We start from the raw sequence: 23146 nt of genomic DNA, 5'->3' as shown, positions 1-23146 counted from the left end.
GGGACTGCTGACAGGTCGACAGGCTCAGGTGGAGGAGACTGCGGAGACACATCAGGGGTGAGTGCCGAGCGTAAACAGTTATTCAAACAGAACGGGCTCCAGGAATTAATCTCCTCCTTAATCCAATCGATACGAGGATTGTGTTTACGCAGCCAAGGAAAACCCAGCACCAACGGCGGCTGCGAATGATCAATGAGGTGGAAGGTTAGAGTCTGATGGTTCCCGGCAAGCACCAAAACCACCGGACAGGTCTTATGACTGACCTGAGCAAGGTCGAGACCGTTCAGTGATCTCACAGCTAGCTCAGACTCAAGTTGAACGAAAGGAATGTTTAGCTGACGAGCGAGCTGGATATCCATGAAACTCTCCTCTGCGCCCGAATCCAAAGCCGCAACAGGAACGGATTGAGAGTGAAAGCAGAGAGTGCCGGTTACCTGAATGCGTTTAGGGGACTTGAAGGAGGTTCGGCTCACCTGCAGCCCCTCGTCTACTGGGGAGCCTGGTCTTTCAACGGCCACTTGGAGCAGTCGGCGAAGTAATGTCCAACCCCACCGCAGAAGAGGCACGCATTTAAGATAAGATAAGACTTTATTGATCCCACGATGGGGAAATTTCACTGTTACAGCAGCCCAAAGAAGAAGTACCACAGTCGCAAATAAATATCAATAAATAGAAAAACAAGAGCACAAAGTGCAAAAAAGTTTGCAGGCAAGCATTTCACACATTTTGCAGGCAACCACGTGCACATCCTTAGCACCAGAAACAGGAGGATGGGGCATGCGCCACTGCCCATAAATAGATGGTTGAGTATGCAGACCGGAGGAGGCAAAAGCACATCAAAAACACCACAGGGGAATTTATACAGTGGCATTGAAGAGTCTGACAGACGCTGGAATAAATGACCCGCGAAAACGCTCCTTCTTACACCTAGGGTGCACTAGTCTGTTGCTGAAGGAGCTTTTTAACGAGTTCACAGTTTGGTGCAGAGGGTGGGAGGAGAGACCCGGCGCTGCCTCCTCCTCTCCTGAGACGACATCTGGGCCCGGCCGATCTGCATGGGCTCCGGATCCTGAAGCGCAGTCGAAGCCTCTGCTCCCGCCGGCTGAGATGAAGCCGGAACAAAGGGTACCTGGAAGCGAAGTGAGTGCGCACGCTGGAGCACGCCGGGGCTCCCCAATACGATTGTCGATGCTGATGCACAGAAAAATAAGGCTCTCCAAATCTGGTGGTCGTTCTCGGGTGGCCAGTTCGTACTGTAAATGATCCTGCAGACCCTGTAAGAAGACGCACTGAAGAGCGCTCTCGTTCCACCCGCTCCCCACGGCTAAGATAAGGAACTCAATGGCGTATTCGGTCACACTGCGGCCTCCCTGAATGATTATCGTTAGCCGGTCGCCAGCGTCCCTGCCCCTCACTGGGTGATCAAAATTCCTCCTAATCTCCTCCGTGAAGACCTGATAGGACTGACATGCTGGCGATTGACTGTCCCACAAGGCTGTTCCCCAGGCCTTCGCCGGGCCGGAGAGGAGGCCAATCAGGTAGGCTATACGGGACCGGTCGGTGGGGTAAGATAGTGGCTGCAGCTCAAACACCAGCGAAACCTGGGTGAGGAAGGCCTGGCAGGAACCAAGATCTCCGGCATAGCGCTCCGGTGTAGGCGCTGACTCCCAGCCTGGGCATCGCTTAAATAGTGCCAGCGCCTCCAGCAGCTGAAAGTCATCCCGCTGATGAGCTGAACCCAAGCTGCAGCAAGCCTCCTCTCCAGCTCCACCCACCTGAAAAACAAAACAAAAGAACCCGCACAGCACCACTAGGAGGCCGCTGCAGTGCGGGTCATAACAAATAAAACATTACTCACATGTCCTGTGTTGATCACGCAAAGTGTCGCTGTGCATCACAGCATCACTGCGCACCGCTGCCGCATCCAGCAGGAGAGGAGGCGCCGAACGGCCATCCATGAGGAGAAACTCTGCCGAGGGGAGCCACAGCCCCTAAGAGGAGGAGGAGGAGGAGGAGGAGGCTTTCTTTTAATCCAGAGGCTGGAACGATGCTGATGATGATGATGATGATGATGATGATGATGATGATGATGGTGATGATGACGGAGATGAAGGAAGAAACGAGCAGGAGCCCGGAGGTGTCCTCCAGGAGCGGACCGTGGCGCGTCTGTCCAGCCGTGGAAGGGAGGTGCGCACCGGGCAGCCTCACTCCGTCTGCTCCGCTTCCTCCTCCGACATCTCCCAAAACTTCCTCCTTCGCTGTGCGCGTTAATCCCGAGACGTGCGCTCCTCCTCCCGCGCCTTCAGCCTCTCCTCATCCTCCTCAGGTGCGACAATGACACCCTCCAAACAAGAATGAAAAAAAAAGTTGTCCAAATAAAAACAATAAAACTCCTCTTCAGCCTCCAGATGTTTCGTTCGTCGCTGTTTCCTGCGCAGAAAAGACGCAAAAAGTGAGAAGTTGTGCGGAGCTCGAAGCGATCTGACGGACTGTGAGTCAGGTAGATCTGACCAACCGGACTGACGCACACGTCTTCATTTTTGATATGTGTTTGCTGAATTAGAGACGAATTCATAATTTTTCTGTAATTTTAAGTAAATTTTGCATTATTTTTACAAAAATTTGAACAACGTTTTTGATGATTTCATTCAAAATTTTAGTCAAATTTTAAAGGTGAAATAAGTAACATTAAGAGGGGCTTCAGGGGGCTGGGAGGGCAGCATGCCTCCAGCTGAGGCGGACTTAAAGGGAAACCAGATTGCCAGATTGTAAAAACGACCGTTCCCCTTTAAAGGAGCCCTGTCATTAAAAATGGACTTCAATCATGCATATTTGATTAAAGCTTTGAAACTTTAAAGCTATGAAACTTTTTTTAATCAATAAATGTTTTTCAGAATCCCTGTGGGGGTAAACAAAGACTTATCACGTTGATTCGCCGGTCTCTCCACTCCCCCCGCGGTCCTTGTCCTGAAAACAGCACTTGCAACTTTTAGGGGAGCGGACTCGACTACATCTCGCGAGAACAAACCTGCTTTACAGCACTCATATGGGAGTACAAGGATAAAAGTGCTTAAAACAAACATGAAACCCTCGCTAGCATTAGCAACGCCACTCTTAGGTGCTCATGTATAGCAGAACCAAAAAGACAAAAAAAAACCTTTGACTATCGAAAAAAAGGAAGCGGAAGTGGGACGCTCTCTGCACGCAGGGGTGGGGGTGGGGGTGGAGGGGGGGGTGATGTGGAGAAGGTTTACGACAGTGATCTTTCACAGGAGACCAGTAGAGGGCGTGCTAAAGCAAATCTTGCATAGTTCTCCTTTAATCTACATGAATATTCAGTTCAAGCTGGCACTCCCCTCTTCTACTGGCTGGTAGATCTACATAGATCGGTGGCACCAATCATGAAGCGTTAAATCCATGTGCCCAGCATCATACTTTACTTTAGGATGAAAGAAAACTTTTTCCCTCCACGGACGTTCATGCACTGTTGCTTCTCTGACAAACTCCACAAGATCGCGGTACATATGCACGTCCCTCCCATTGTGGAATTTTTGGTGAATCAGCAAAAGATGACGAGTCAAGGTGTTGACGCTGCACAAGGAGGATTTATTGAGGAATGCAGAGGAAGCACACACAAATCAGCTGATTGAGAGCAAGGCTGTTGCTCCGACAAGGATCCAACCCGACTCTGGCATGACTTCCGGCCATGCCATCTCATATAGCCAGCTCTCACGAGACTAGCAGACGCTGTTTCCAAGTGACTTCACACAAAACAGAGCAGCCTTCACATTGTGTTCCTGAGAACTTTGAAAACAAAGCATTATTCCTTATCACCTCCACTGTCGGCAGGGAATTTATGTATTATATGTCTATGGTCATCATGGACGTGCTGTTTTGCCAGTTCATTACATGACAACATGAGAGTTACCAATATGTGGAGAGGCGTGGTTCAGTGAAGTCCAGTTGTTTGGACTTGTTGAAAACATGGCATATAGAATTACTAATATTTTGTCATATCAAAGTACTACATCATGCCACGGGTGCTAAAATAGGCTAAAATTGCCTGAAGCTGACTTTGGCAGGCTCAGAAAAGCATGATATACGACTTCTTTAAGGGAGCCGGGCCTCCACCATGGCTTAAGGGAGCTGGAGACGGCGGGCCCTCACATGATTTGAGAATGAGAGAGCAAAGAAAATAGACATATGAGCAACATGGACGAATTCACGGAACACAAGGCTCGTTCTATGACCTTCAAATAGTGGTGAGTAGGTCGATAGTTCTTCATATTGAAACTGTGTCTGTGACCATGTGAGCCGTTGTGCCAGTTTCACTAAATTTTATAGCTGCTGTTACAGGCTCTGAGTTGAAATAGTTAAAGCGGGTGTCAGAATTATGTGGTCGCTGTCCGTGGTGCTGAGCGGCTTTGAGTTTGTGTAGTTTCATCATTAAAGACCATGGAGCCTCATGTTTTTGTTGTTCTCTTGGTTTTTCATACTTCATGTCCGTTTGATGGACTTGTAGATTGCATGGTCGCTCTCCGTGGTGCTGAAGTTCGTAAGCCCTGCTGTTGCGGTCATGTGTATGTTATGAAATGATTGTTATCATGAGCTTTATTTGTGTTAAAAGGCCTGGTCATTTGCCCTGGCCAGGCCCTGATTTGTTCTGTTCGTGGTTCTTTTGACTCTGAATGTTTAAAATCAGAACTTCAGTCCAATTTATAACGACAGATATTGTTCTTCCGACTCCACCCCTCCTTCAGAGAGAGTTGCTCAGGTTGCCGTTTAGGAGAGAACGGAAAACGTAGCTCCTAAACTCATCTCACTTCACTCAATCGAGTAAAGACAGTTGCTGTTCAAATACCTTTTCTGTTTTGCTGTTCCCATTGAAAAAGTATGTGGAATTTGTTTTGGAGCTGAAGATGTTGGTGACATCAAATACCAAACGCTGTTTCTTGTTGACCAGGAACTACCAGGAAGTAGTGATGGGGTAGCCCCACCCTCGAGACTTGTTCTGTTCCTTTACTCTTTTTGAAAGGAGAAAAACTACAGAAAGAAAAACAAAAACAGATATTTATTGATTGATTTTAACTTCACTTAACTTAACTTATTTTAAGTTATTTTTATGATTTTAAATGACTTAAAATATATATTTTTTTGCTTTATTTTCCCTAAATTTCAGATGAATATTCAGGATAATATCTTGATTTTTGTCACATTTAATCTTCTTTTAGGTTTAAAATTATGAAATTCTCAGCAAAAATTTGATGACTTGACAACAGCTATTTACTTACATTTCAGATCATATTAATGGTCAAAATAAAATCAATTTTAATAAATATTAAACCAATTTCAATGTTAATTTCAGTAGACTTTAGCTTTAAAAGAGAGGGAAAGGGAGATCGATAGGCAGATAGATTTTTAGCAGTTTTCATTGTCCATTTAATTGACAACAGTAATGTTAATACATAAAAGTAGAACTGGCCCCAACAATTATTGTGATTAATGTAATGGATTACTGTGAGAACTGTTGAGTTCCTTCCACAGCTGAGCTAACAGTCACTTATTATCAGTGTTGGGCAAGTTACTTTTAAAAAGTAATTAGTTAGAATTACAAATTACTTCTCCCAAAAACTAATTGAATTAGTAACTCAGTTACCTCACTATAAGAGTAACTAGTTACTCAGCAAAGTAACTGACGTTATTTTTCATGTTCTATACATTACCACATTCTATAACAGCTATAACATCATAAATGTTTATATCAACTGATTAAAGAATAAAAACACTTTATACAGTATTTCAGAACATTTGTATTTATTTGAACTAAATTGCAGCTTTCACATTAGCTTTTCACAGGTAGGATTGAAGGTTTTTTTTAACATTACACCTGACTGCAGAGTCATTTGCAAACAGCTTGCTCATTCACAATTATAGGAACTTTTAGGAACAGGTTTGCATTAACGTGAAAAACGAGAATGAGAGGTTCTAAGAAACTTAAAGGAAGATAGAGAAGATCGAGTAAAATAGAGTGAAAAAGGATGCTCTTTTTTGATTGATTATTTTGTGGTGATCTTCTGTTTCATTTTGCATATTTCCTAAAGACAGAAATGGTAACTTGTGGTCCAGGGTGGCTTCCGGTGACGTCATGATGGCTGCTGCCTAAGAGAAACGCTCCGTCAAAAGTGAGTGTATTTCCTAACGAAACCAGCAAAATACTCGGCGATCTTTTTCTCAGACAGACATGGCATCGTCTGTGAGAGGCAGAGGATCAGGCAAACAGAGCTCAGCAAAGGAAAAGAGTGACAATTTGAAACAGTTAACACTAACGCCAGCATCGAGTGGGCTACCAGATGCTAACATGGGCGACTCCGATGGGAAAATACTAGCAGCGATCGAGAAATTGAGGAAAGACAATCAAGACGGGCATGCTCAGACGCAGCTCTCTTTAACAAGACTGGAGACGTCTTTTCGCGAAATGAAAGAAGATTTTGTTGTACTGCAGAAGAGAACAACCGAGGCAGAGGCTCGTATCAGTGCTAATGAAGATGCGGCTAAGCGCCATGAACAAGCCCTCTGCTACCTGCTGCACAGGGAGATGGATCTGACCGCAAGGTGTGAAGAAATGCAAAACCGACTTCGGCGAAATAATATGAGAATCTACCAAGTTGCTGAAGACAGTGAGAAAGGAAAGGATGTCAAGTCCTTTGTACAGGAGTTACTCAGATCTACTCTTCGACTCCCCTCGGAACTTCACATGGACATTGAAAGTGCACACAGAGCGCTCAGCGCCAAGCCTAAGACCCTCGAAGCTGCACCACGCTCCCTTGTCGTTAGATTCTTGGACCTCTCTGTTAAAGAGACTGTGTTACGACAGGCTTGGGAGCAGGGGAAAGTTATGTATAACGGAAAACAGATCTACTTTGATCATGACTTCTCCCCCGAGCTGCAGAAGAAGAGAGCGCTGGTACGAGACGCAGTGAAACAGCTGAAATTGAAGAATATAAGGGCAAAGTGCATTTTCCCCGCACAACTGAGAGTGTTCTGGGAAGACGGCGTGAAGACCTACAGGACCCTGACAGATGCCGTTGCTGTGCTCCAGGAGCTGGGGCTGCACGTTCGAGCCGACGAGAGGGAGCGACTCGAGACCGAGCTGGCCCGGGAAGGATGGAGCACTGCAGCGGGACGAAAAGCAGCCAGAGGCCCAGCAACTCTCTCTCACGCCGAGCTCAAAACCTTCTTCAGCACTGAGGATTAATTTATATTTTTTTTTTGCCGAGTTAATCTGTTTACTTTGAAAATTCGATGTTGGGAGAAAGATGAATATTTTCAACATGGACGGAACGTGACAATCTTCGAGTGGAGATCCATCTATCCACAGTTGGAGCCGCGCAACGAGACGCTCTGAGAGCGACAGCGAGGCTGCGCACGTTGTGCCTTTTCCCGCGGAGGATCGGTCACCAACCTCCGTTCAAGCTATACCGGAGACTGGATAATTTAAGTTTGAGAACTAAATTTTGCATTGAAACACTTCAGATGATCCAGTCAGGTATGTGGAAGCCAAATCTGTTGTATTTCTTTGATATTTGTTCATTTGTAAAAGTTTACTCTGTCCTGAGACTTATATTGGGCTATTCTTTTGTTATTTCTAATATGTACTGTTATGACAAATGTGTGAAACAATACAAGGTTGAAAGGAAAAAAGTAGAAAATATAATAATATGGATAATATAATCTGTGTTACTTACAATGTTAAAGGCTTAGGGAGCCCAATTAAAAGAAAAAAAGTATTGAATCAATTGAAAAAACTTAACTGTGCCATTGCAATGCTCCAGGAAACGCATCTTTCAGAAAAGGAGCACATGAAGCTTAAAAGGGAATGGGTTGATCAGCAGTATAGTTCTTCATATCAAAATGGGAGAAAAAGAGGAGTTGCAATTCTTTTTAGTAGAAAGGTATATTTTATTCATGAAAAAACCATCAGTGACAAAGAGGGGAGATATCTGATGGTTATTGGATGTGTAGGGGGCGTTAAAATTACTCTATTTAATTTATATGCGCCAAATGAGGATTGCCCAAATTTCTTTAAAAACATTGCATCATTGATAGCAGAAAAAGCTGAGGGAATCATTCTTATAGGGGGAGATTTTAATTGTGTTCTAAGAGCATCTGTTGATCGGCTCCCTGCAGATTTAAATTCAAGATCCAGAAAATCTCTCACTCTCTGTGCACTGATGGATGAACTAGGTATGGTGGATGTTTGGCGTCGACTACATCCTAAAGAAAAAGATTTTACCTTCTTCTCACATGTGTATGGTAGTCATTCGAGGTTAGATATGTTCTTGATGTCTGCAGTAGATTTTTACAGAGTAGCTGAGTGTAATATAGATGCAATCACTATTTCAGATCATGCTCCAGTTTCTTTAAAATTAAGGATGAATCCAAAGAATAACTTTAAGTATTGGAGAGCAAATGTATCTATTCTAAATAATGATTTGATCCAAAAAGAAATTAGAAGAGGCCTAATAGAGTATATTCAGTTTAATGATAATGATACTGTATCCCCATCTACATTATGGGAGGGAGCTAAAAGCGTATTGAGGGGAAATATTATTGCAATCTCTTCAAGAATAAAAAAGGAAAGACTTGCAGAACAATCTGAAATGGAAAATAAAATTAGAAATTTGGAGAAAGAATATCAAAAAAATCCAAACGATGTCACATTAAACATGTTGAAAGAAAATAGGCAGAAATTAAATGAATTATTAACCTATAAGGTAGAGGGACAACTTCGATTTTCAAATCAGAAATACTATGAATTTGGCAATAGGGCAAGTCGGCTATTAGCATTCCAGCTTCGTAAATTACAATCAGGCAGAGTAGTTCAAAAAATTAAGTGTTCAATAACAGGGGAAATATTTATACAGCCCAAAGATGTGGCCAAGGCATTCGCCTCTTACTACCAGGAATTATATAAGGAGGAAAAATGTCACAATAAAAAAGAAAAAACTGAGATTCTTCTCAATTCAATAAACCTTAATAAATTGACTGAGGAGGAGGCAGATATGATCACTCGTCCAATTACAGAGGAGGAAATTAAAAACAGTATTCTGAAACTTAAAAATAATAAATCTCCAGGAGTGGACGGCCTCCCAGGGGAATATTACAAAATGTTTGAAAAGGAGATTACTCCACTCTTGTATAAAGTCTACAATTATGCACTTTCAGAGAATGATCCTCCTCCATCATGGTCTGAAGCCATTATCAGCGTTATCCATAAAGATGGTAAAGATCCTACTTTGTGCACATCTTATCGTCCCATTAGTCTCCTCTGTGTCGATCTGAAAATTCTCACTGCTATTATATCTAACAGAACACAAAAATATATAAGAAAAATAGTGAAACCTGATCAAACTGGCTTTATTGCACATAGACATGGATCTGATAATGTTCGAAGAGCCTTAAACCTCCAAATAATCGCTCATAAAAGGAACACCCCATCGATGCTTCTCGGCTTAGATGCCGAGAAAGCATTTGATCGGGTAGATTGGACTTTTCTGCAACAGACACTGAGACATATGGGCTTCAATGAGATGTTTATTAAATGGGTTCAAATTTTTTATAAAAATCCAAAATCACGGGTGAGGATCAATGGTTATTGTTCAGATTTTTTTCCACTGGGACGCGGCACTAGACAGGGCGAGGTTCTGTCTCCATCTTTGTTTGCTTTGAGTATTGAGCCATTAGCTGAACTCATAAGATCGAACCCACTCATACAAGGAATAAGAGATGAAAATAATGTGCAGCACAAACTGGCACTTTTCGCGGATGATATTTTATTGTTTTTGGAAAATCCCATCACATCTGTACCTGCTCTGCTCAATAGTCTTAAAGAATATGGCGAGGTGTCAGGTTATAAAATAAACACAAATAAATCTGAAGCCCTAATGATTTCTGGGAGTTGGCCATTGCAGTTGGATAACATGGTGACATTTAGACACTCTAAACATGGGTTTAGATATCTTGGAGTAATTCTTACCCCAAAGATCACAGGTTTGTTTTCAGCAAATTATGATAAATTATTAAAACAAATTAAAAATGATTTAAATAGATGGGATCTACTTCCACTTTCTTTTTTGGGGAGAATTGAATGCATAAGAATGAATGTTCTGCCTAGATTATTATTCCTATTTCAAAATTTACCCATCCCTGTTCCAGAATCCACTTTCAAAATATTAGATAAATTAATGTTAACATTTATTTGGCAAAAGAAAAGACCAAGAGTGCGTCTCAAAATTTTGATGTCGGACAAAGAAAATGGGGGCCCGAGGCTACCTAATTTGAAATTGTACTACTGGGCAGCCCAGCTGAAGGCTATGGTGGCATGGATCATTTGTGATCCAGAAACACAGTGGGTTTCTATGGAAAAATATTCGTTGCCAGGTATCTCTCTCTCATGTTTCCCATTCCTTAACCAGCAATCACAGAAAAAAATAAAAATTGAAAATTTATGGGTCAAGCATACACTAAAGATTTGGAACAGAATCCAAAAACAACTGAAGGGCAGGGTTTCTCTGTCTCGAGCTATGTCAATACATGGAAATATTGAATTCCTTCCATCTTTATCAGACAGTGGATTTAGCAGATGGGCTGAGAGACGACTTATAACAGTAAATCAGATGTTTGAAGGGAATGTCATTAAAAATTTTAATCAATTAAGAGCAAAATTTGATATATCATCAAAGGATTTCTATAGATATTTACAAATAAGGAGCTATTTAACAAATCATCTGGACTGGGAATGCATTAGAAGAGAACCAACGAATATCGAAGCACATTTTATTAATCTTCTTGAAAATGACGGGGTAATGAAAAAACAAATATCAGTGATGTATCAAAAACTGCAGAGTGATATGTCAGATAATACACTACATATAAAACAGCAATGGGAACTGGAGCTAAATGTGATTTTGGAGGATGATGTTTGGAGAAAAGTCTGCTCAGGATGTCATCTTGGTGTGGGGAGTCAGGCTTGGAAAGAATTTGACTGGAAGATAAAAATAAGGTTTTTCAGAGCTCCGTTAAAAACTTTTTTGTCAAAAATTAGTAAAAGTAATATATGCTGGAGAAATTGTGGACTTGTGGGTGACCAAGCCCATATTTTGTGGGACTGTCCTGTTGTTCATGATTATTGGAAAAACATCAAAGACATATTGGAAAAGAATCTGAAAGTAAACCTTCCTTGGGATCCTTTAATATTTCTACTGGACATCTTTCCAGGCAGTCTCTCTCACGACCAAGAATATCTTCTACATCTAATGTTAATGACTGCAAGAAAAGTTATAACAATGTGCTGGTTGAAACCTGAGCCACCAACAGTTACACAATGGACACAAAAAATCAGACAAGTTTTTTTAATGGAGCAGCTGACAGCACAACTGCAGTTAAAAACCCCTGTTTTTGACAGAAGGTGGACATCAATGCTTGAGTTTCTGAAATAGGATTACCCTTTGCCTGTATATATTTTTTTTCTTCTTCTCTCTCCTTTGTTTCTTTTGTTTCTGATTTTTTTTTTTTTTTTGTAATGATGCCCAGTCTCAGGACAGTGTTATTGTTTTGTCATGTTTTGCCCTGTGCATATGGCAATAAAGTTCCCAAAAAAAAGAAATGGTAACTTGTATAGCGCTTTTTACCCTGCTTGACAGAGTCCAAAGCGCTTCACACTGCAATATCACATCAACCCATTCACACCATACTCGGTGGTGGTAAGCTACTACTGTAGCCCCACAGCTGCCCTGGGGCAGACTGACGGAAGCGAGGCTGCCAATCTGTGCCATCGGCCCCTCCGACCACCACCAACCATTCACTCTTACAACTTTCATACTAGGCAAGGTGAGTGAAGTGTCTTTCCCAAGGACACAACGCCAGCTTTACGCCTGCGGGAGCAGGGATCGAACCGCCAACCTTCCGGTTATAAGACGACCTGCTCTACCAACTGAGCTACTGTCGCCCCAAGAAGTGGGAGATCGCTCTAAGGAGGGAGAATTTCCCAGCAAGAGACTCGTCTGTGCTGCATAGTGAGACTTCAGAGAGCAGGATTTTCACAGGACAGGACAAGGTTGTCCGCCTTAGAGATGGCGTTATTCCATCCATCTTTTTTTTTTTTTGCACATATTGTCAAAACAATATGACTATGTGCATGGGAACAAAAAACAAAAAAACCAAAAATCTTGTATAAATGCTGCTCCTGCACAAACTCAAAGTGAAAAAAAAGAAATGACCATGTAAAAGTCGTACATAAGAAGATGACATAAAATCCAGCAGAAAAATAGAAAAACAAAAATACAGAGAAAAGAAAAGAAAAAAAGAGAAATCTTACAAAAATATAAACAAAGAATAAAAGAAAACAGACAATCTAAAGCAATTCCCATGTATCTCATGTATCTCTCATTGTGTTTGGATCAGGTCAGATATTGCAATATTAAATTGTTCTTTAAGTTGCTTTTGTAGTTGAACATAGACGAAGCAGGGACAGGCACATTAATATCTAGATTTTCCCCCATTGGTGAAGAGAAATAACTGATTCCAGCGTTCACAATGATCATGATAGAAAGAATCCGTCCAAACAGATGACCCCCCCACCCCACCCCCCAAAAAACAAAAACAAAAAGACAAAAAGACACATAAAATGAGTAGAAAAAAGCAAAAACAGCAACAAAAGAAAAGAAAAGGGGAAAAAAAGCAAAAAGACAACACAGAAAACATGCTTTAAGTGTGTTCTAAGTCTTTAAGTTTCCAGATCTCCTCCAAAGAGTAGGTGCATCATAATAAGGCTGAAAGCATTGATGAAGGAAAATATTCTTTTGATTACAGGGCATAAATTACTTATCATTGTGATTCTCTCTCCATCTATCTATCTATTTGTCTTTCTGTCTTGTCTTCATTTTAAAACAGTCTGCTTCTATATGACATTATATTATACTTTGACATGTGTATATAAATAGATAAATATATATATATAAAATTAAGCTAAACTAAATATAAATTAAAATATTAAATTAGCCTCTTAAAACCGCCTGTTATTAATAATTATTGAGACATAGCAGGAACCTAGCTCTAAACCTGGATCTATCCATGATTAATTATTATACTATGGCATACAGCTCTGCCAGCATCTTCTAAAATATTATTTTATTCATTATAAACATTTGAAAACACCAAAAATTGTGGCCTCTATCCTGCCTCTTTGAATGACGTTTGCAGATTAAAAAAAAAAGAAATGCGTAGTATTGAGCGAACTATGAATCATTGAACGAGCTGAGACTTCATTGCCCCGGTCAAACAGCGGTGCAGAGTGAGGCGGACGACCGGACCAAGATGGCGGCCGCATCGACAGCGCCCATTCGCGGCAGCGGCTAATGCGGAGTCTACTCTTTATTATGTCTATGCTCCTACCCCTTTCATTTTTCTTCCTGTGACCTTTGACCTCCACATCTACAGCCTGTGTTTAATTACTGCCACCATGTGTCCAACGAATGCAACAATAAATATCTAAATGAAGTCAATGACCTGCCAACAATGAATATAAAAGGCGCCTATAAACAGATCTGATGAAAGATATGGAGTCAAGTTTTGTTTCTTTTTACAACATAAAACCGACCGACTCCTGACAAAATAATTCACACAGCAGACATCAGTTTCTCTCAGTTCTGATCAGAGATGAAAACTCAGGCTCACAGCAGCAGCTCAGCTGTGTTTCCATGTGGAACGAAGTGAAGTTGGACTGTTGTTGGATAGTTTGGGCTCATGGAGTGTTTCAGAGATTTTCTGAACCAAACATTCTGATATCTGATGTGGTCGTTTTGGTCCATATTGGATCTGATACTGATCCAGAATCTCAGATCAGACCATCTCTACTAGAAACAGGATGAGAGCAAAAACAGGTATATGTGTGAAGCACACACAATGTGACAATTCAGATTGTCCTGAAAATAAAAAAAGAAAAAGATGTCTGGCTTCATTTGAGTTCAAAGACTTGAGATTCTACAAACTAGAGGTGTCCCCGACTAAGAATTTCCATAGTCGAATCTGATTCGTCCGATTCTGCCAATAGTCGAATCTATCATCTTGTTTGGCGGAGCGGGGGGAGCCGCGGGGGCCGCGGAGCATGCCTACACAGAGCGTCAGAGCAGCGCAGCACAGTGCAGAGCGGTGCTCACAAGGTACACGGAGCGTCGGCGCGCCTATGCCTACAGCCAGCCCTGATTGCACTAAGAATAATAAAAAAAAAAAAATAAAAAAAAAATAAATAAAAAAAAGCAGTGCAGCCAGGTAAAACAACACTTATTTTTTTCCTACACACTGAAACACAGACTGGAACAAAGTGTCGGTAACGCCAAACATCGAACAAATGAAGTATAGTTCAAATGACGAGAACCAAACCCACTTCTAACAAACGGGCTAAAGCATGTCATTTATTTATATCTATAATCTCTGCAGATAAGCTCACATTTTTTGGTTAAACAATTTCTCACATTATCTGCTCAAATTAAATGCAGTAGGCTTAAAGGGCAACTCCGGTTTTTTGACACCTGGACCTTATTTATAGGTGTGTGCATGCTCATATACTCACTCAGACAAACATCGTGCAGCTCGGAGTCCTTCAGAAGTTATTTAGATCCAAACGATGTAGCCGCACTAGCGGGGGTGCCACGGCAATGGAGCATTAGCGCTGGACATAATCTCTGCAAAATCGCTCATTTCGGCTGTATTTCTTCATCCATCGCCAATGTTATCATAAAGTCAGCTCGTCTACCGTCTTCAGGTGGGTCAGCTGAAGAGCTGACAGTTTTCGCTAACTCAGCCACAATTAGCTCGGATGGGAAAGTTGCGGCGCTCCTCTCCCCAGCAGAGAGGCACTTTGAGTCGGCCTCGGCTGTCACGGTGCCCCGGCGTCTGACTTCCAGGGGCCGAGTTGGAAAACGGCCCTCAGCTGCTCCACGGAGGCTCCGGACACCGGCGAAGACGCACGGCTCGCGCGCGGCCGCTGGGCCGCTGGATGTCTCTCCTCGCCGGGAGGATGCGTATCTCCGCTCCCCAGCAGATGTGCGCTCCCGCGACGGCCCGCCGCGCCGAGGCCAGTGCTCTCTCCTCGCCGGGAGGAAGCGTATCTCCGTTCCCCGGCGGATGCACGCTCCACGCCGGCCGCGGGACGCGCGACGGCCGGAGCGCTCTCCTCGCCGGGAGAATCCAGATCTCCGCCGCCCGGCGGATGCGCGCTCCGAGCCAGGCCGCGGGACACCGCCGGAGGCCCCCCTTCCGACCGAAAGGCAACCCAGCGTCGATGGAGGAAAAATACAGCCGAAATGAGCGACTTTGCAGAGATTATGTCCCGAGCTAAAGCTCCATTGCTGTGGCACCCCCGCTAGTGCGGCTAAATCGTTTGGATCTAAATAACTTCTGAAGGACTCCGAGCTGCACGATGTTTGTCTGAGTGAGTATATGAGCATGCACACACCTGTAAATAAGGTCCAAGTGTCAAAAAACCGGAGTTGCCCTTTAATTGCACTGTGTCGGTCCGTTTCGCAGCGCAACATCCATGCAAAAACAAACACTAAATTAAATAGAATTAGCCTTTTAGATAAATAAAAATAGTAATATAATAATAACTTAAAATATTACAATTAAACGAAATAAAAGCATCAGCATTAAAAATGAGAATTGAGTAACAGAACCGTCTTTTATTAGCCCAATTATCTGGCTACTTACCCGTTTAAGGTGGAAAGCCATGTTGTTGTGAAGTGATATGAAAGGACACAATCTGCATTTGACTTTTTTTGGATCATCTTTGACTTGGTCTGAAGTTCTGTTTTTTTCCTGACATTTTGAGCCTTTAAAAGTTAAACCAAATCACCACCGAGATGCTGCTCTGTGACGGAGCTCTGCGCAAAATCGGATTGTGCCACTCACCATGGTGGTTCATTCACAAACAGTAAATAGATAGAGTATTGAATAAAAGTACAAGTTAAGTAAATTTTTCCACAGTGTATTTGATAGGCTAACATGTATATCAAATAGGCTTTATATCATGTTTATTTGGAAAAAACAAGCAATTCGATGAAAAATCAGTCATTCAGCACCCCCATACAGCTGTGATGGAATGGTCCTCGTTTAATAACCACATTTTTTCGATGCTTTGACTGTATGACTGGTAGTGGAATCAGGCCCCTTTGAACGAATCATCGACTATCTGAGGACAACCCTACTACAAACATTAATTTGAAGGACAGAAACTGGTTTTAAAGGCTGAGTTATCAAACTCTGTACAGTGTGGACCACCTGAGATCATGTTGAGCAGCAGCAGGAGCAACCTGATCCTCCCCATTCAGCTGTGGACGGTTCTCAGAGGAGACATGTTGAGTCCTGATGGGACCAGTCGGCCACAGCCACACTGTACAAAGCAGCTGCAGCAGCCTGCTGACCGGTGTGTGACGGTGCAGATCACTCAGTGTGACCGACACACAGCAGAGGATTCATTTCACTTTCAAGACACAATCAGAGCCGACTGGAACAGGAAGTGTCTCTATTCATGCAGCTCACTCTCTGTGCTGTGGACAAATCCTCAGCTGATGGAGGTGAAGGTGGTGAACAGCTTGATGGAGTGTTGAGCAGCTCCTGGTCCACTTTACAGAAGCTGAGAAACTCCACACAGACCAGTTCACTCTCTGAAGGCTACAGAGTCTCATTGTCCTCTGAAGGGGACTTGTTAAGGTCCAGAATGAAGGAACATGGTTCAAAAGTCTACAAAGAATTCAGAAAAAGAACGAACATTAAGAGGAGGAGGAGTTCAGTTCACACAGACATGGTTCTGCGTCACACCCAGAGGAACCCTGGTTCGATGCTGGACTCTCTCAGCTCTTCACACTGCTCCACTGACACTCAGCAGATCTTCTGGTGGTTCCTCTGTCACTCAGTCTGGATGAAGCTCTGCTCTCCTCAGTAGATCTTCAGGACACACAGCTTCCTCTCTGCTCTCAGTTCTACCTGCAGAGAGATGAGAGGAGATGATCAGAGTCTCTGTGAAGCAGCGAGGACTTCAGTGGTGGTTCTTCAGTCTTGAAGGACCACCACTGTCAGACCAACACAACATGCCTGTGGCTCCTCTGATTGGCTGACTGTGTGTCCTCTGCTGTCCAATCCTGAAGCTGCTCAGCGTTCTCCTCTCACAGCCTCACTGAGAGTCAAACCCTGGATCTTTGTTCTCACACTGACTGTGTTTAGTAAAAACCTGCTGAAAGCAGCATGGACTCACTCCAACCATCTACTGACCTCAGAGTCTGCAGGCTGCAGTTTGGACTCTGCTGGAGATGAAAAAGGTGCTTCACATCTGGAGCCTGCAGCTGGTTCCCATTCAGGTAGAGCGCCTTCAGGTGGAAGGGGTTGGACTTCAGAGCTGAGGCCAGAGAAGAACAGCTGACCTTTGTCAAACTGCAGCTCTCCAACCTGAATAAAGAGAGAAAGCAGCAGAATAAATGAGGAGGAACCAACCAGATGTGTTGATGGAGAAATGAGCAGCTCCACATTACTGTGTCCTGATCAATGAGCTGTTCTGTTGTTGTGGATCTTCATCACTCACATCATCCTCATGCAAAACTCAGCCACACCTGCTGATGAGGACCAGAGGGCGGGTCCACATGACACCAGCTTTAAAGTCGTAGCATTGGCTCCCTGTCTGCTTCAGGGTGGATTTTAAGCTTCTTTAACTACTTTTTAAATGTCTTAACGGCCTTGCTCCATCTTATTGATCTGATCAGCTTTGACCACATCGACCCTCGTGGATCCTGAGCTCCTCCAGCAGCTCCTCTGATCCACATCAGAAGAAGAACAAAAACTCACAGTGAGGCAGCTTTTAGCCACGATGGCCTCCATCTGTGGAACAGCCTGCTGGAGAAGCTCAGGACTGCAGAGACTGCTGAGAGTTTTAAAAGACGGTTGAAGACTCATCTTTTAAACTGGCTTTTAACTGATCTTTTAAATTCTGATTGTTTCATGTTACTGCTGTTTATTTTGTTGTATTTTTTAAGTTAATTTTAGGTCATTTCACTATTTCAGCTTTATATCGGATCCATTTTATTGATGTATTTTTACTTTTTAAATGTTCACTTTATTTTATGTATCCAAATTTATCATTCTGTTCTTTTCATCTTTTTTCATACTTTCATTAGCCCAGTGTTTCCTCAGGAGGTCCTCCACACTGGTGGCTGTATCAGCTCTGCTGCTGGGGGTTCTGTCCATGGGGCCCTTTGGCCCGGCTGGTTGGGGGGCTCCCCACCTCGGGTGCAGACGCCCCCGGCAGTCATGACCTGTGACCCCTCCCAGTGTGGACGGCCACAAATTGATGTTTTTTCTCTGCTTCTTAGTGATATGTCTACTGTTGGTAGGTGTCGGTTGTGCTTTGTTTAGTTTTGATCCTTGTCATGATTTTCACTTGTTTTCTGCACTTTGTGCTGCTTAAAGTATGAAAAGTGCTTTATCAATCAAGTTGGACTGATTGATTTCAACACAACTGTCACACACCTCCCCATGTCCACACACACATCAGTAACCTGCTGCTGAGCTCAGTCCACTCTCTCACTGCAGGATCAGAGTCTCAGATCACAGCTGCTCACAAACATTTCTCCTTCTACAACAGTAACAGACAGTCAACTGACCACAGAGTGTCCAGACTGCAGAGTGGACTCTCCAGAAAACCACACAGCTGCTCAACTCCTGAATCCTGCAGACGGTTCCAACTCAGGTCCAGATGTTTCAGATGTTTCAGGAGGGAGGGGTTGGACTTCAGAGCTGAGGCCAGAGAAGAACAGCTGATCTCTGACAAACTGCAGCTCCTCAACCTGAATAAAGAGAGAAAGCAGCAGAATCAATGAGGAGGAACCAACCAGATGTGTTGATGGAGAAATGAGCAGCTCCACATTACTGTGTCCTGATCAATGAGCTGTTCTGTTGTTGTGGATCTTCATCACTCACATCATCCTCATGCAAAACTCAGCCACACCTGCTGATGAGGACCAGAGGGCGGGTCCACATGACACCAGCTTTAAAGTCGTAGCATTGGCTCCCTGTCTGCTTCAGGGTGGATTTTAAGCTTCTTTAACTCATTTTTAAATGTCTCAACGGCCTTGCTTCATCTTATTGATCTGATCAGCTTTGACCACATCGACCCTCGTGGATCCTGAGCTCCTCCAGCAGCTCCTCTGATCCACATCAGAAGATGAACAAAAACTCACAGTGAGGCAGCTTTTAGCCACGATGGCCTCCATCTGTGGAACAGCCTGCTGGAGAAGCTCAGGACTGCAGAGACTGCTGAGAGTTTTAAAAGACGGTTGAAGACTCACCTTTTAAACTGGCTTTTAACTGATCTTTTAAATTCTGACTGTTTCATGTTACTGCTGTTTATTTTGTTGTATTTTTTAAGTTAATTTTAGGTCATTTCACTATTTCAGCTTTACATCGGATCCATTTTATTGATGTATTTTTACTTTTTAAATGTTCACTTTATTTTATGTATCCAAATTTATCATTCTGTTCTTTTCATCTTTTTTCATACTTTTATGACCCCAGTGTTTCCTCAGGAGGTCCTCCACACTGGTGGCTGTATCAGCTCTGCTGCTGGGGGTTCTGTCCATGGGGCCCTTTGGCCCGGCTGGTTGGGGGGCTCCCCACCTCGGGTGCAGACGCCCCCGGCAGTCATGACCTGTGACCCCTCCCAGTGTGGACGGCCACAAATTGATGTTTTTTCTCTGCTTCTTAGTGATATGTCTACTGTTGGTAGGTGTCGGTTGTGCTTTGTTTAGTTTTGATCCTTGTCATGATTTTCACTTGTTTTCTGCACTTTGTGCTGCTTAAAGTATGAAAAGTGCTTTATCAATCAAGTTGGACTGATTGATTTCAACACAACTGTCACACACCTCCCCATGTCCACACACACATCAGTAACCTGCTGCTGAGCTCAGTCCACTCTCTCACTGCAGGATCAGAGTCTCAGATCACAGCTGCTCACAAACATTTCTCCTTCTACAACAGTAACAGACAGTCAACTGACCTCAGAGTCTCCAGACTGCAGAGTGGACTCTCCAGAAAACCACACAGCTGCTCAACTCCTGAATCCTGCAGCTGGTTCTCACTCAGGCTCAGATGTTTCAGATGTTTCAGGAGGGAGGGGTTGGACTTCAGAGCTGAGGCCAGAGAAGAACAGCTGATCTTTGACAAACTGCAGCTCCTCAACCTGAATAAAGAGAGAAAGCAGCAGAATCAATGAGGAGGAACCAACCAGATGTGTTGATGGAGAAATGAGCAGCTCCACATTACTGTGTCCTGATCAATGAGCTGTTCTGTTGTTGTGGATCTTCATCACTCACATCATCCTCATGCAAAACTCAGCCACACCTGCTGATGAGGACCAGAGGGCGGGTCCACATGACACCAGCTTTAAAGTCGTAGCATTGGCTCCCTGTCTGCTTCAGGGTGGATTTTAAGCTTCTTTAACTACTTTTTAAATGTCTTAACGGCCTTGCTCCATCTTATTGATCTGATCAGCTTTGACCACATCGACCCTCGTGGATCCTGAGCTCCTCCAGCAGCTCCTCTGATCCACATCAGAAGAAGAACAAAAACTCACAGTGAGGCAGCTTTTAGCCACGATGGCCTCCATCTGTGGAACAGCCTGCTGGAGAAGCTCAGGACTGCAGAGACTGCTGGGAGTTTTAAAAGACGGTTGAAGACTCACCTTTTAAACTGGCTTTTAACTGATCTTTTAAATTCTGACTGTTTCATGTTACTGCTGTTTATTTTGTTGTATTTTTTAAGTTAATTTTAGGTCATTTCACTATTTCAGCTTTACATCGGATCCATTTTATTGATGTATTTTTACTTTTTAAATGTTCACTTTATTTTATGTATCCAAATTTATCATTCTGTTCTTTTCATCTTTTTTCATACTTTCATTAGCCCAGTGTTTCCTCAGGAGGTCCTCCACACTGGTGGCTGTATCAGCTCTGCTGCTGGGGGTTCTGTCCATGGGGCCCTTTGGCCCGGCTGGTTGGGGGGCTCCCCACCTCGGGTGCAGACGCCCCCGGCAGTCATGACCTGTGACCCCTCCCAGTGTGGACGGCCACAAATTGATGTTTTTTCTCTGCTTCTTAGTGATATGTCTGCTGTTGGTAGGTGTCGGTTGTGCTTTGTTTAGTTTTGATCCTTGTCATGATTTTCACTTGTTTTCTGCACTTTGTGCTGCTTAAAGTATGAAAAGTGCTTTATCAATCAAGTTGGACTGATTGATTTCAACACAACTGTCACACACCTCCCCATGTCCACACACACATCAGTAACCTGCTGCTGAGCTCAGCTCACTCTCTCACTGCAGGATCAGAGTCTCAGATCACAGCTGCTCACAAACATTTCTCCTTCTTCAACAGTAACAGACAGTCAACTGACCTCAGAGTCTCCAGACTGCAGAGTGGACTCTCCAGAAAACCACACAGCTGCTCAACTCCTGAATCCTGCAGACGGTTCTCACTCAGGTCCAGATGTTTCAGATGTTTCAGGAGGGAGGGGTTGGACTTCAGAGCTGAGGCCAGAGAAGAACAGCTGATCTTTGACAAAATGCAGTCCCACAACCTGAATAAAGAGAGAAAGAAGTGAGATTCGAGGACAAAGTCTGATGTTGAAGTCATTGAGAGCTGAAGAAGGTTCAGACTGGAAGAGTTTAGAAATGTAAAGTCCAAACAGCTGAAACCACCAGGAGGAGAAGAGCTCTCATCAACATGCTGATCACTAACATGCTGCAGAGCTCAGTCCACTCTCTGTCCCTCCAACATCTGGAATCCTCCTAAACTCCTCTCAGTCATTTGACTTCAACAGATTCTAACTTCAGACAGTGAACTGACCACAGAGTCTCCAGGTTACAGTTTGGACTCTCCAGTCCAGAACACAGAATCTTCACTGATGAATCATGCAGCTTGTTGTAACTCAGGTCCAGATGTTTCAGATGGGAGGGGTCAGACTTCAGAGCTGAGGAGATCACTTCACAGTGAGAATCAGAGAGTCCACAGTCAGAAAGTCTGTAATGAGACACAGAGAGGACAGGACGTTATGAGAGAGGACACTTTGTCGGACTGTTTGACATCAGAGCTTCAGATCTTCTTCTCTGGTTTGACTTTGGCTTCATGAAGGAGAGAACATGGAGTTCTGGAGTCATGGAGCAGTGAAGACTGACGGGCCGCATGGTGGAGGAGAGGTTAGTGCCTCAGAGCAGGAAGGTTGTGGGTTCGAATCCAATACTTTGTGTTCGGATGATTCGTTTGTGTGTGTGTGTGTGTGTGTGTGTGTGTGTGAGAACTGATCTTAGTTCACATTGTTCTGATTTTCTTTCTCTGGATTAAAAGTATTCAAATCAAAAGTCTTCAATCAAAATGATCATCTGAGGTCATTTTCTGGATTCTTCTAATAATCAGATCTCATGAAGAGATAAAAACCGTCACTCTGATCTTTCAGGATCAGAGCATCCAGAGCCTGACACACAGAGCTGAGCCACATTTCTTCATGACAGATCAGTGACAGGACTTGACATGAACATTTTCAGCTGCTTGTCCTTCAGACAAGAGGCTGCTCACTTGAACTTGGCAGGAGAATAAACTTACTCACCCAAAATTGCATTATTTTAACTGTTGACCTGAATCGTGCACTTATTTTGTGTTGTTGAAGTTTTAATCTTCTCTGTCTTTTGGTTGTGCTGGTGGATGTTTGCTCTCCTGTAGATCTACTAGTCAAGATGTTCATGTGGTCACTCCGTCCTCGACCACAGCCACTGAAACAAGCTTTCATCCTTCCACTGGTGTCATGAATGACGTTTAGTTTTCCTTATTTGAATAAGTGTAAAATTCAAAAATCATTTCAGTGACAGATGAATAAATTGATCTCATGAATGTTTCTGTTGGCTGTATTAGTCTTTATGTCAAGGTTCACCACAGTACGTGTTTTCTATTCTGTGATATGTTGGGTTAGAGTGGCTTTTGATAATTACATACTGTATTTATTTGTTTCATCTTATTATCCAATGAAATTATGGATTTAGTATAAAAAAGCACCGAGA

General features: G+C 43.3%; 1 protein-coding gene across 1 annotated transcript in view; it reads right to left on the bottom strand.

Moving 5' to 3' along the window:
• LOC115393913 (NACHT, LRR and PYD domains-containing protein 14-like) overlaps window positions 1-23146 on the bottom strand; it is a 65863-nt gene that overhangs the window by 30934 nt on the left and 11783 nt on the right. The window contains exons 6-9 of the mRNA XM_030099019.1: window positions 21942-22115; window positions 21490-21672; window positions 20099-20281; window positions 18708-18890 (exon numbers count right to left, since the gene is read on the bottom strand). Of these exons, the coding sequence (XP_029954879.1) occupies window positions 18708-18890; window positions 20099-20281; window positions 21490-21672; window positions 21942-22115 (723 nt within the window). The remainder of the gene's footprint in view (window positions 1-18707; window positions 18891-20098; window positions 20282-21489; window positions 21673-21941; window positions 22116-23146) is intronic.

Source organism: Salarias fasciatus, chromosome 9, assembly GCF_902148845.1.
Source record: "Salarias fasciatus chromosome 9, fSalaFa1.1, whole genome shotgun sequence".
NCBI classification, from domain to species: domain Eukaryota; kingdom Metazoa; phylum Chordata; class Actinopteri; order Blenniiformes; family Blenniidae; genus Salarias; species Salarias fasciatus.
This window is presented reverse-complemented; position numbering and strand designations above follow the sequence as displayed.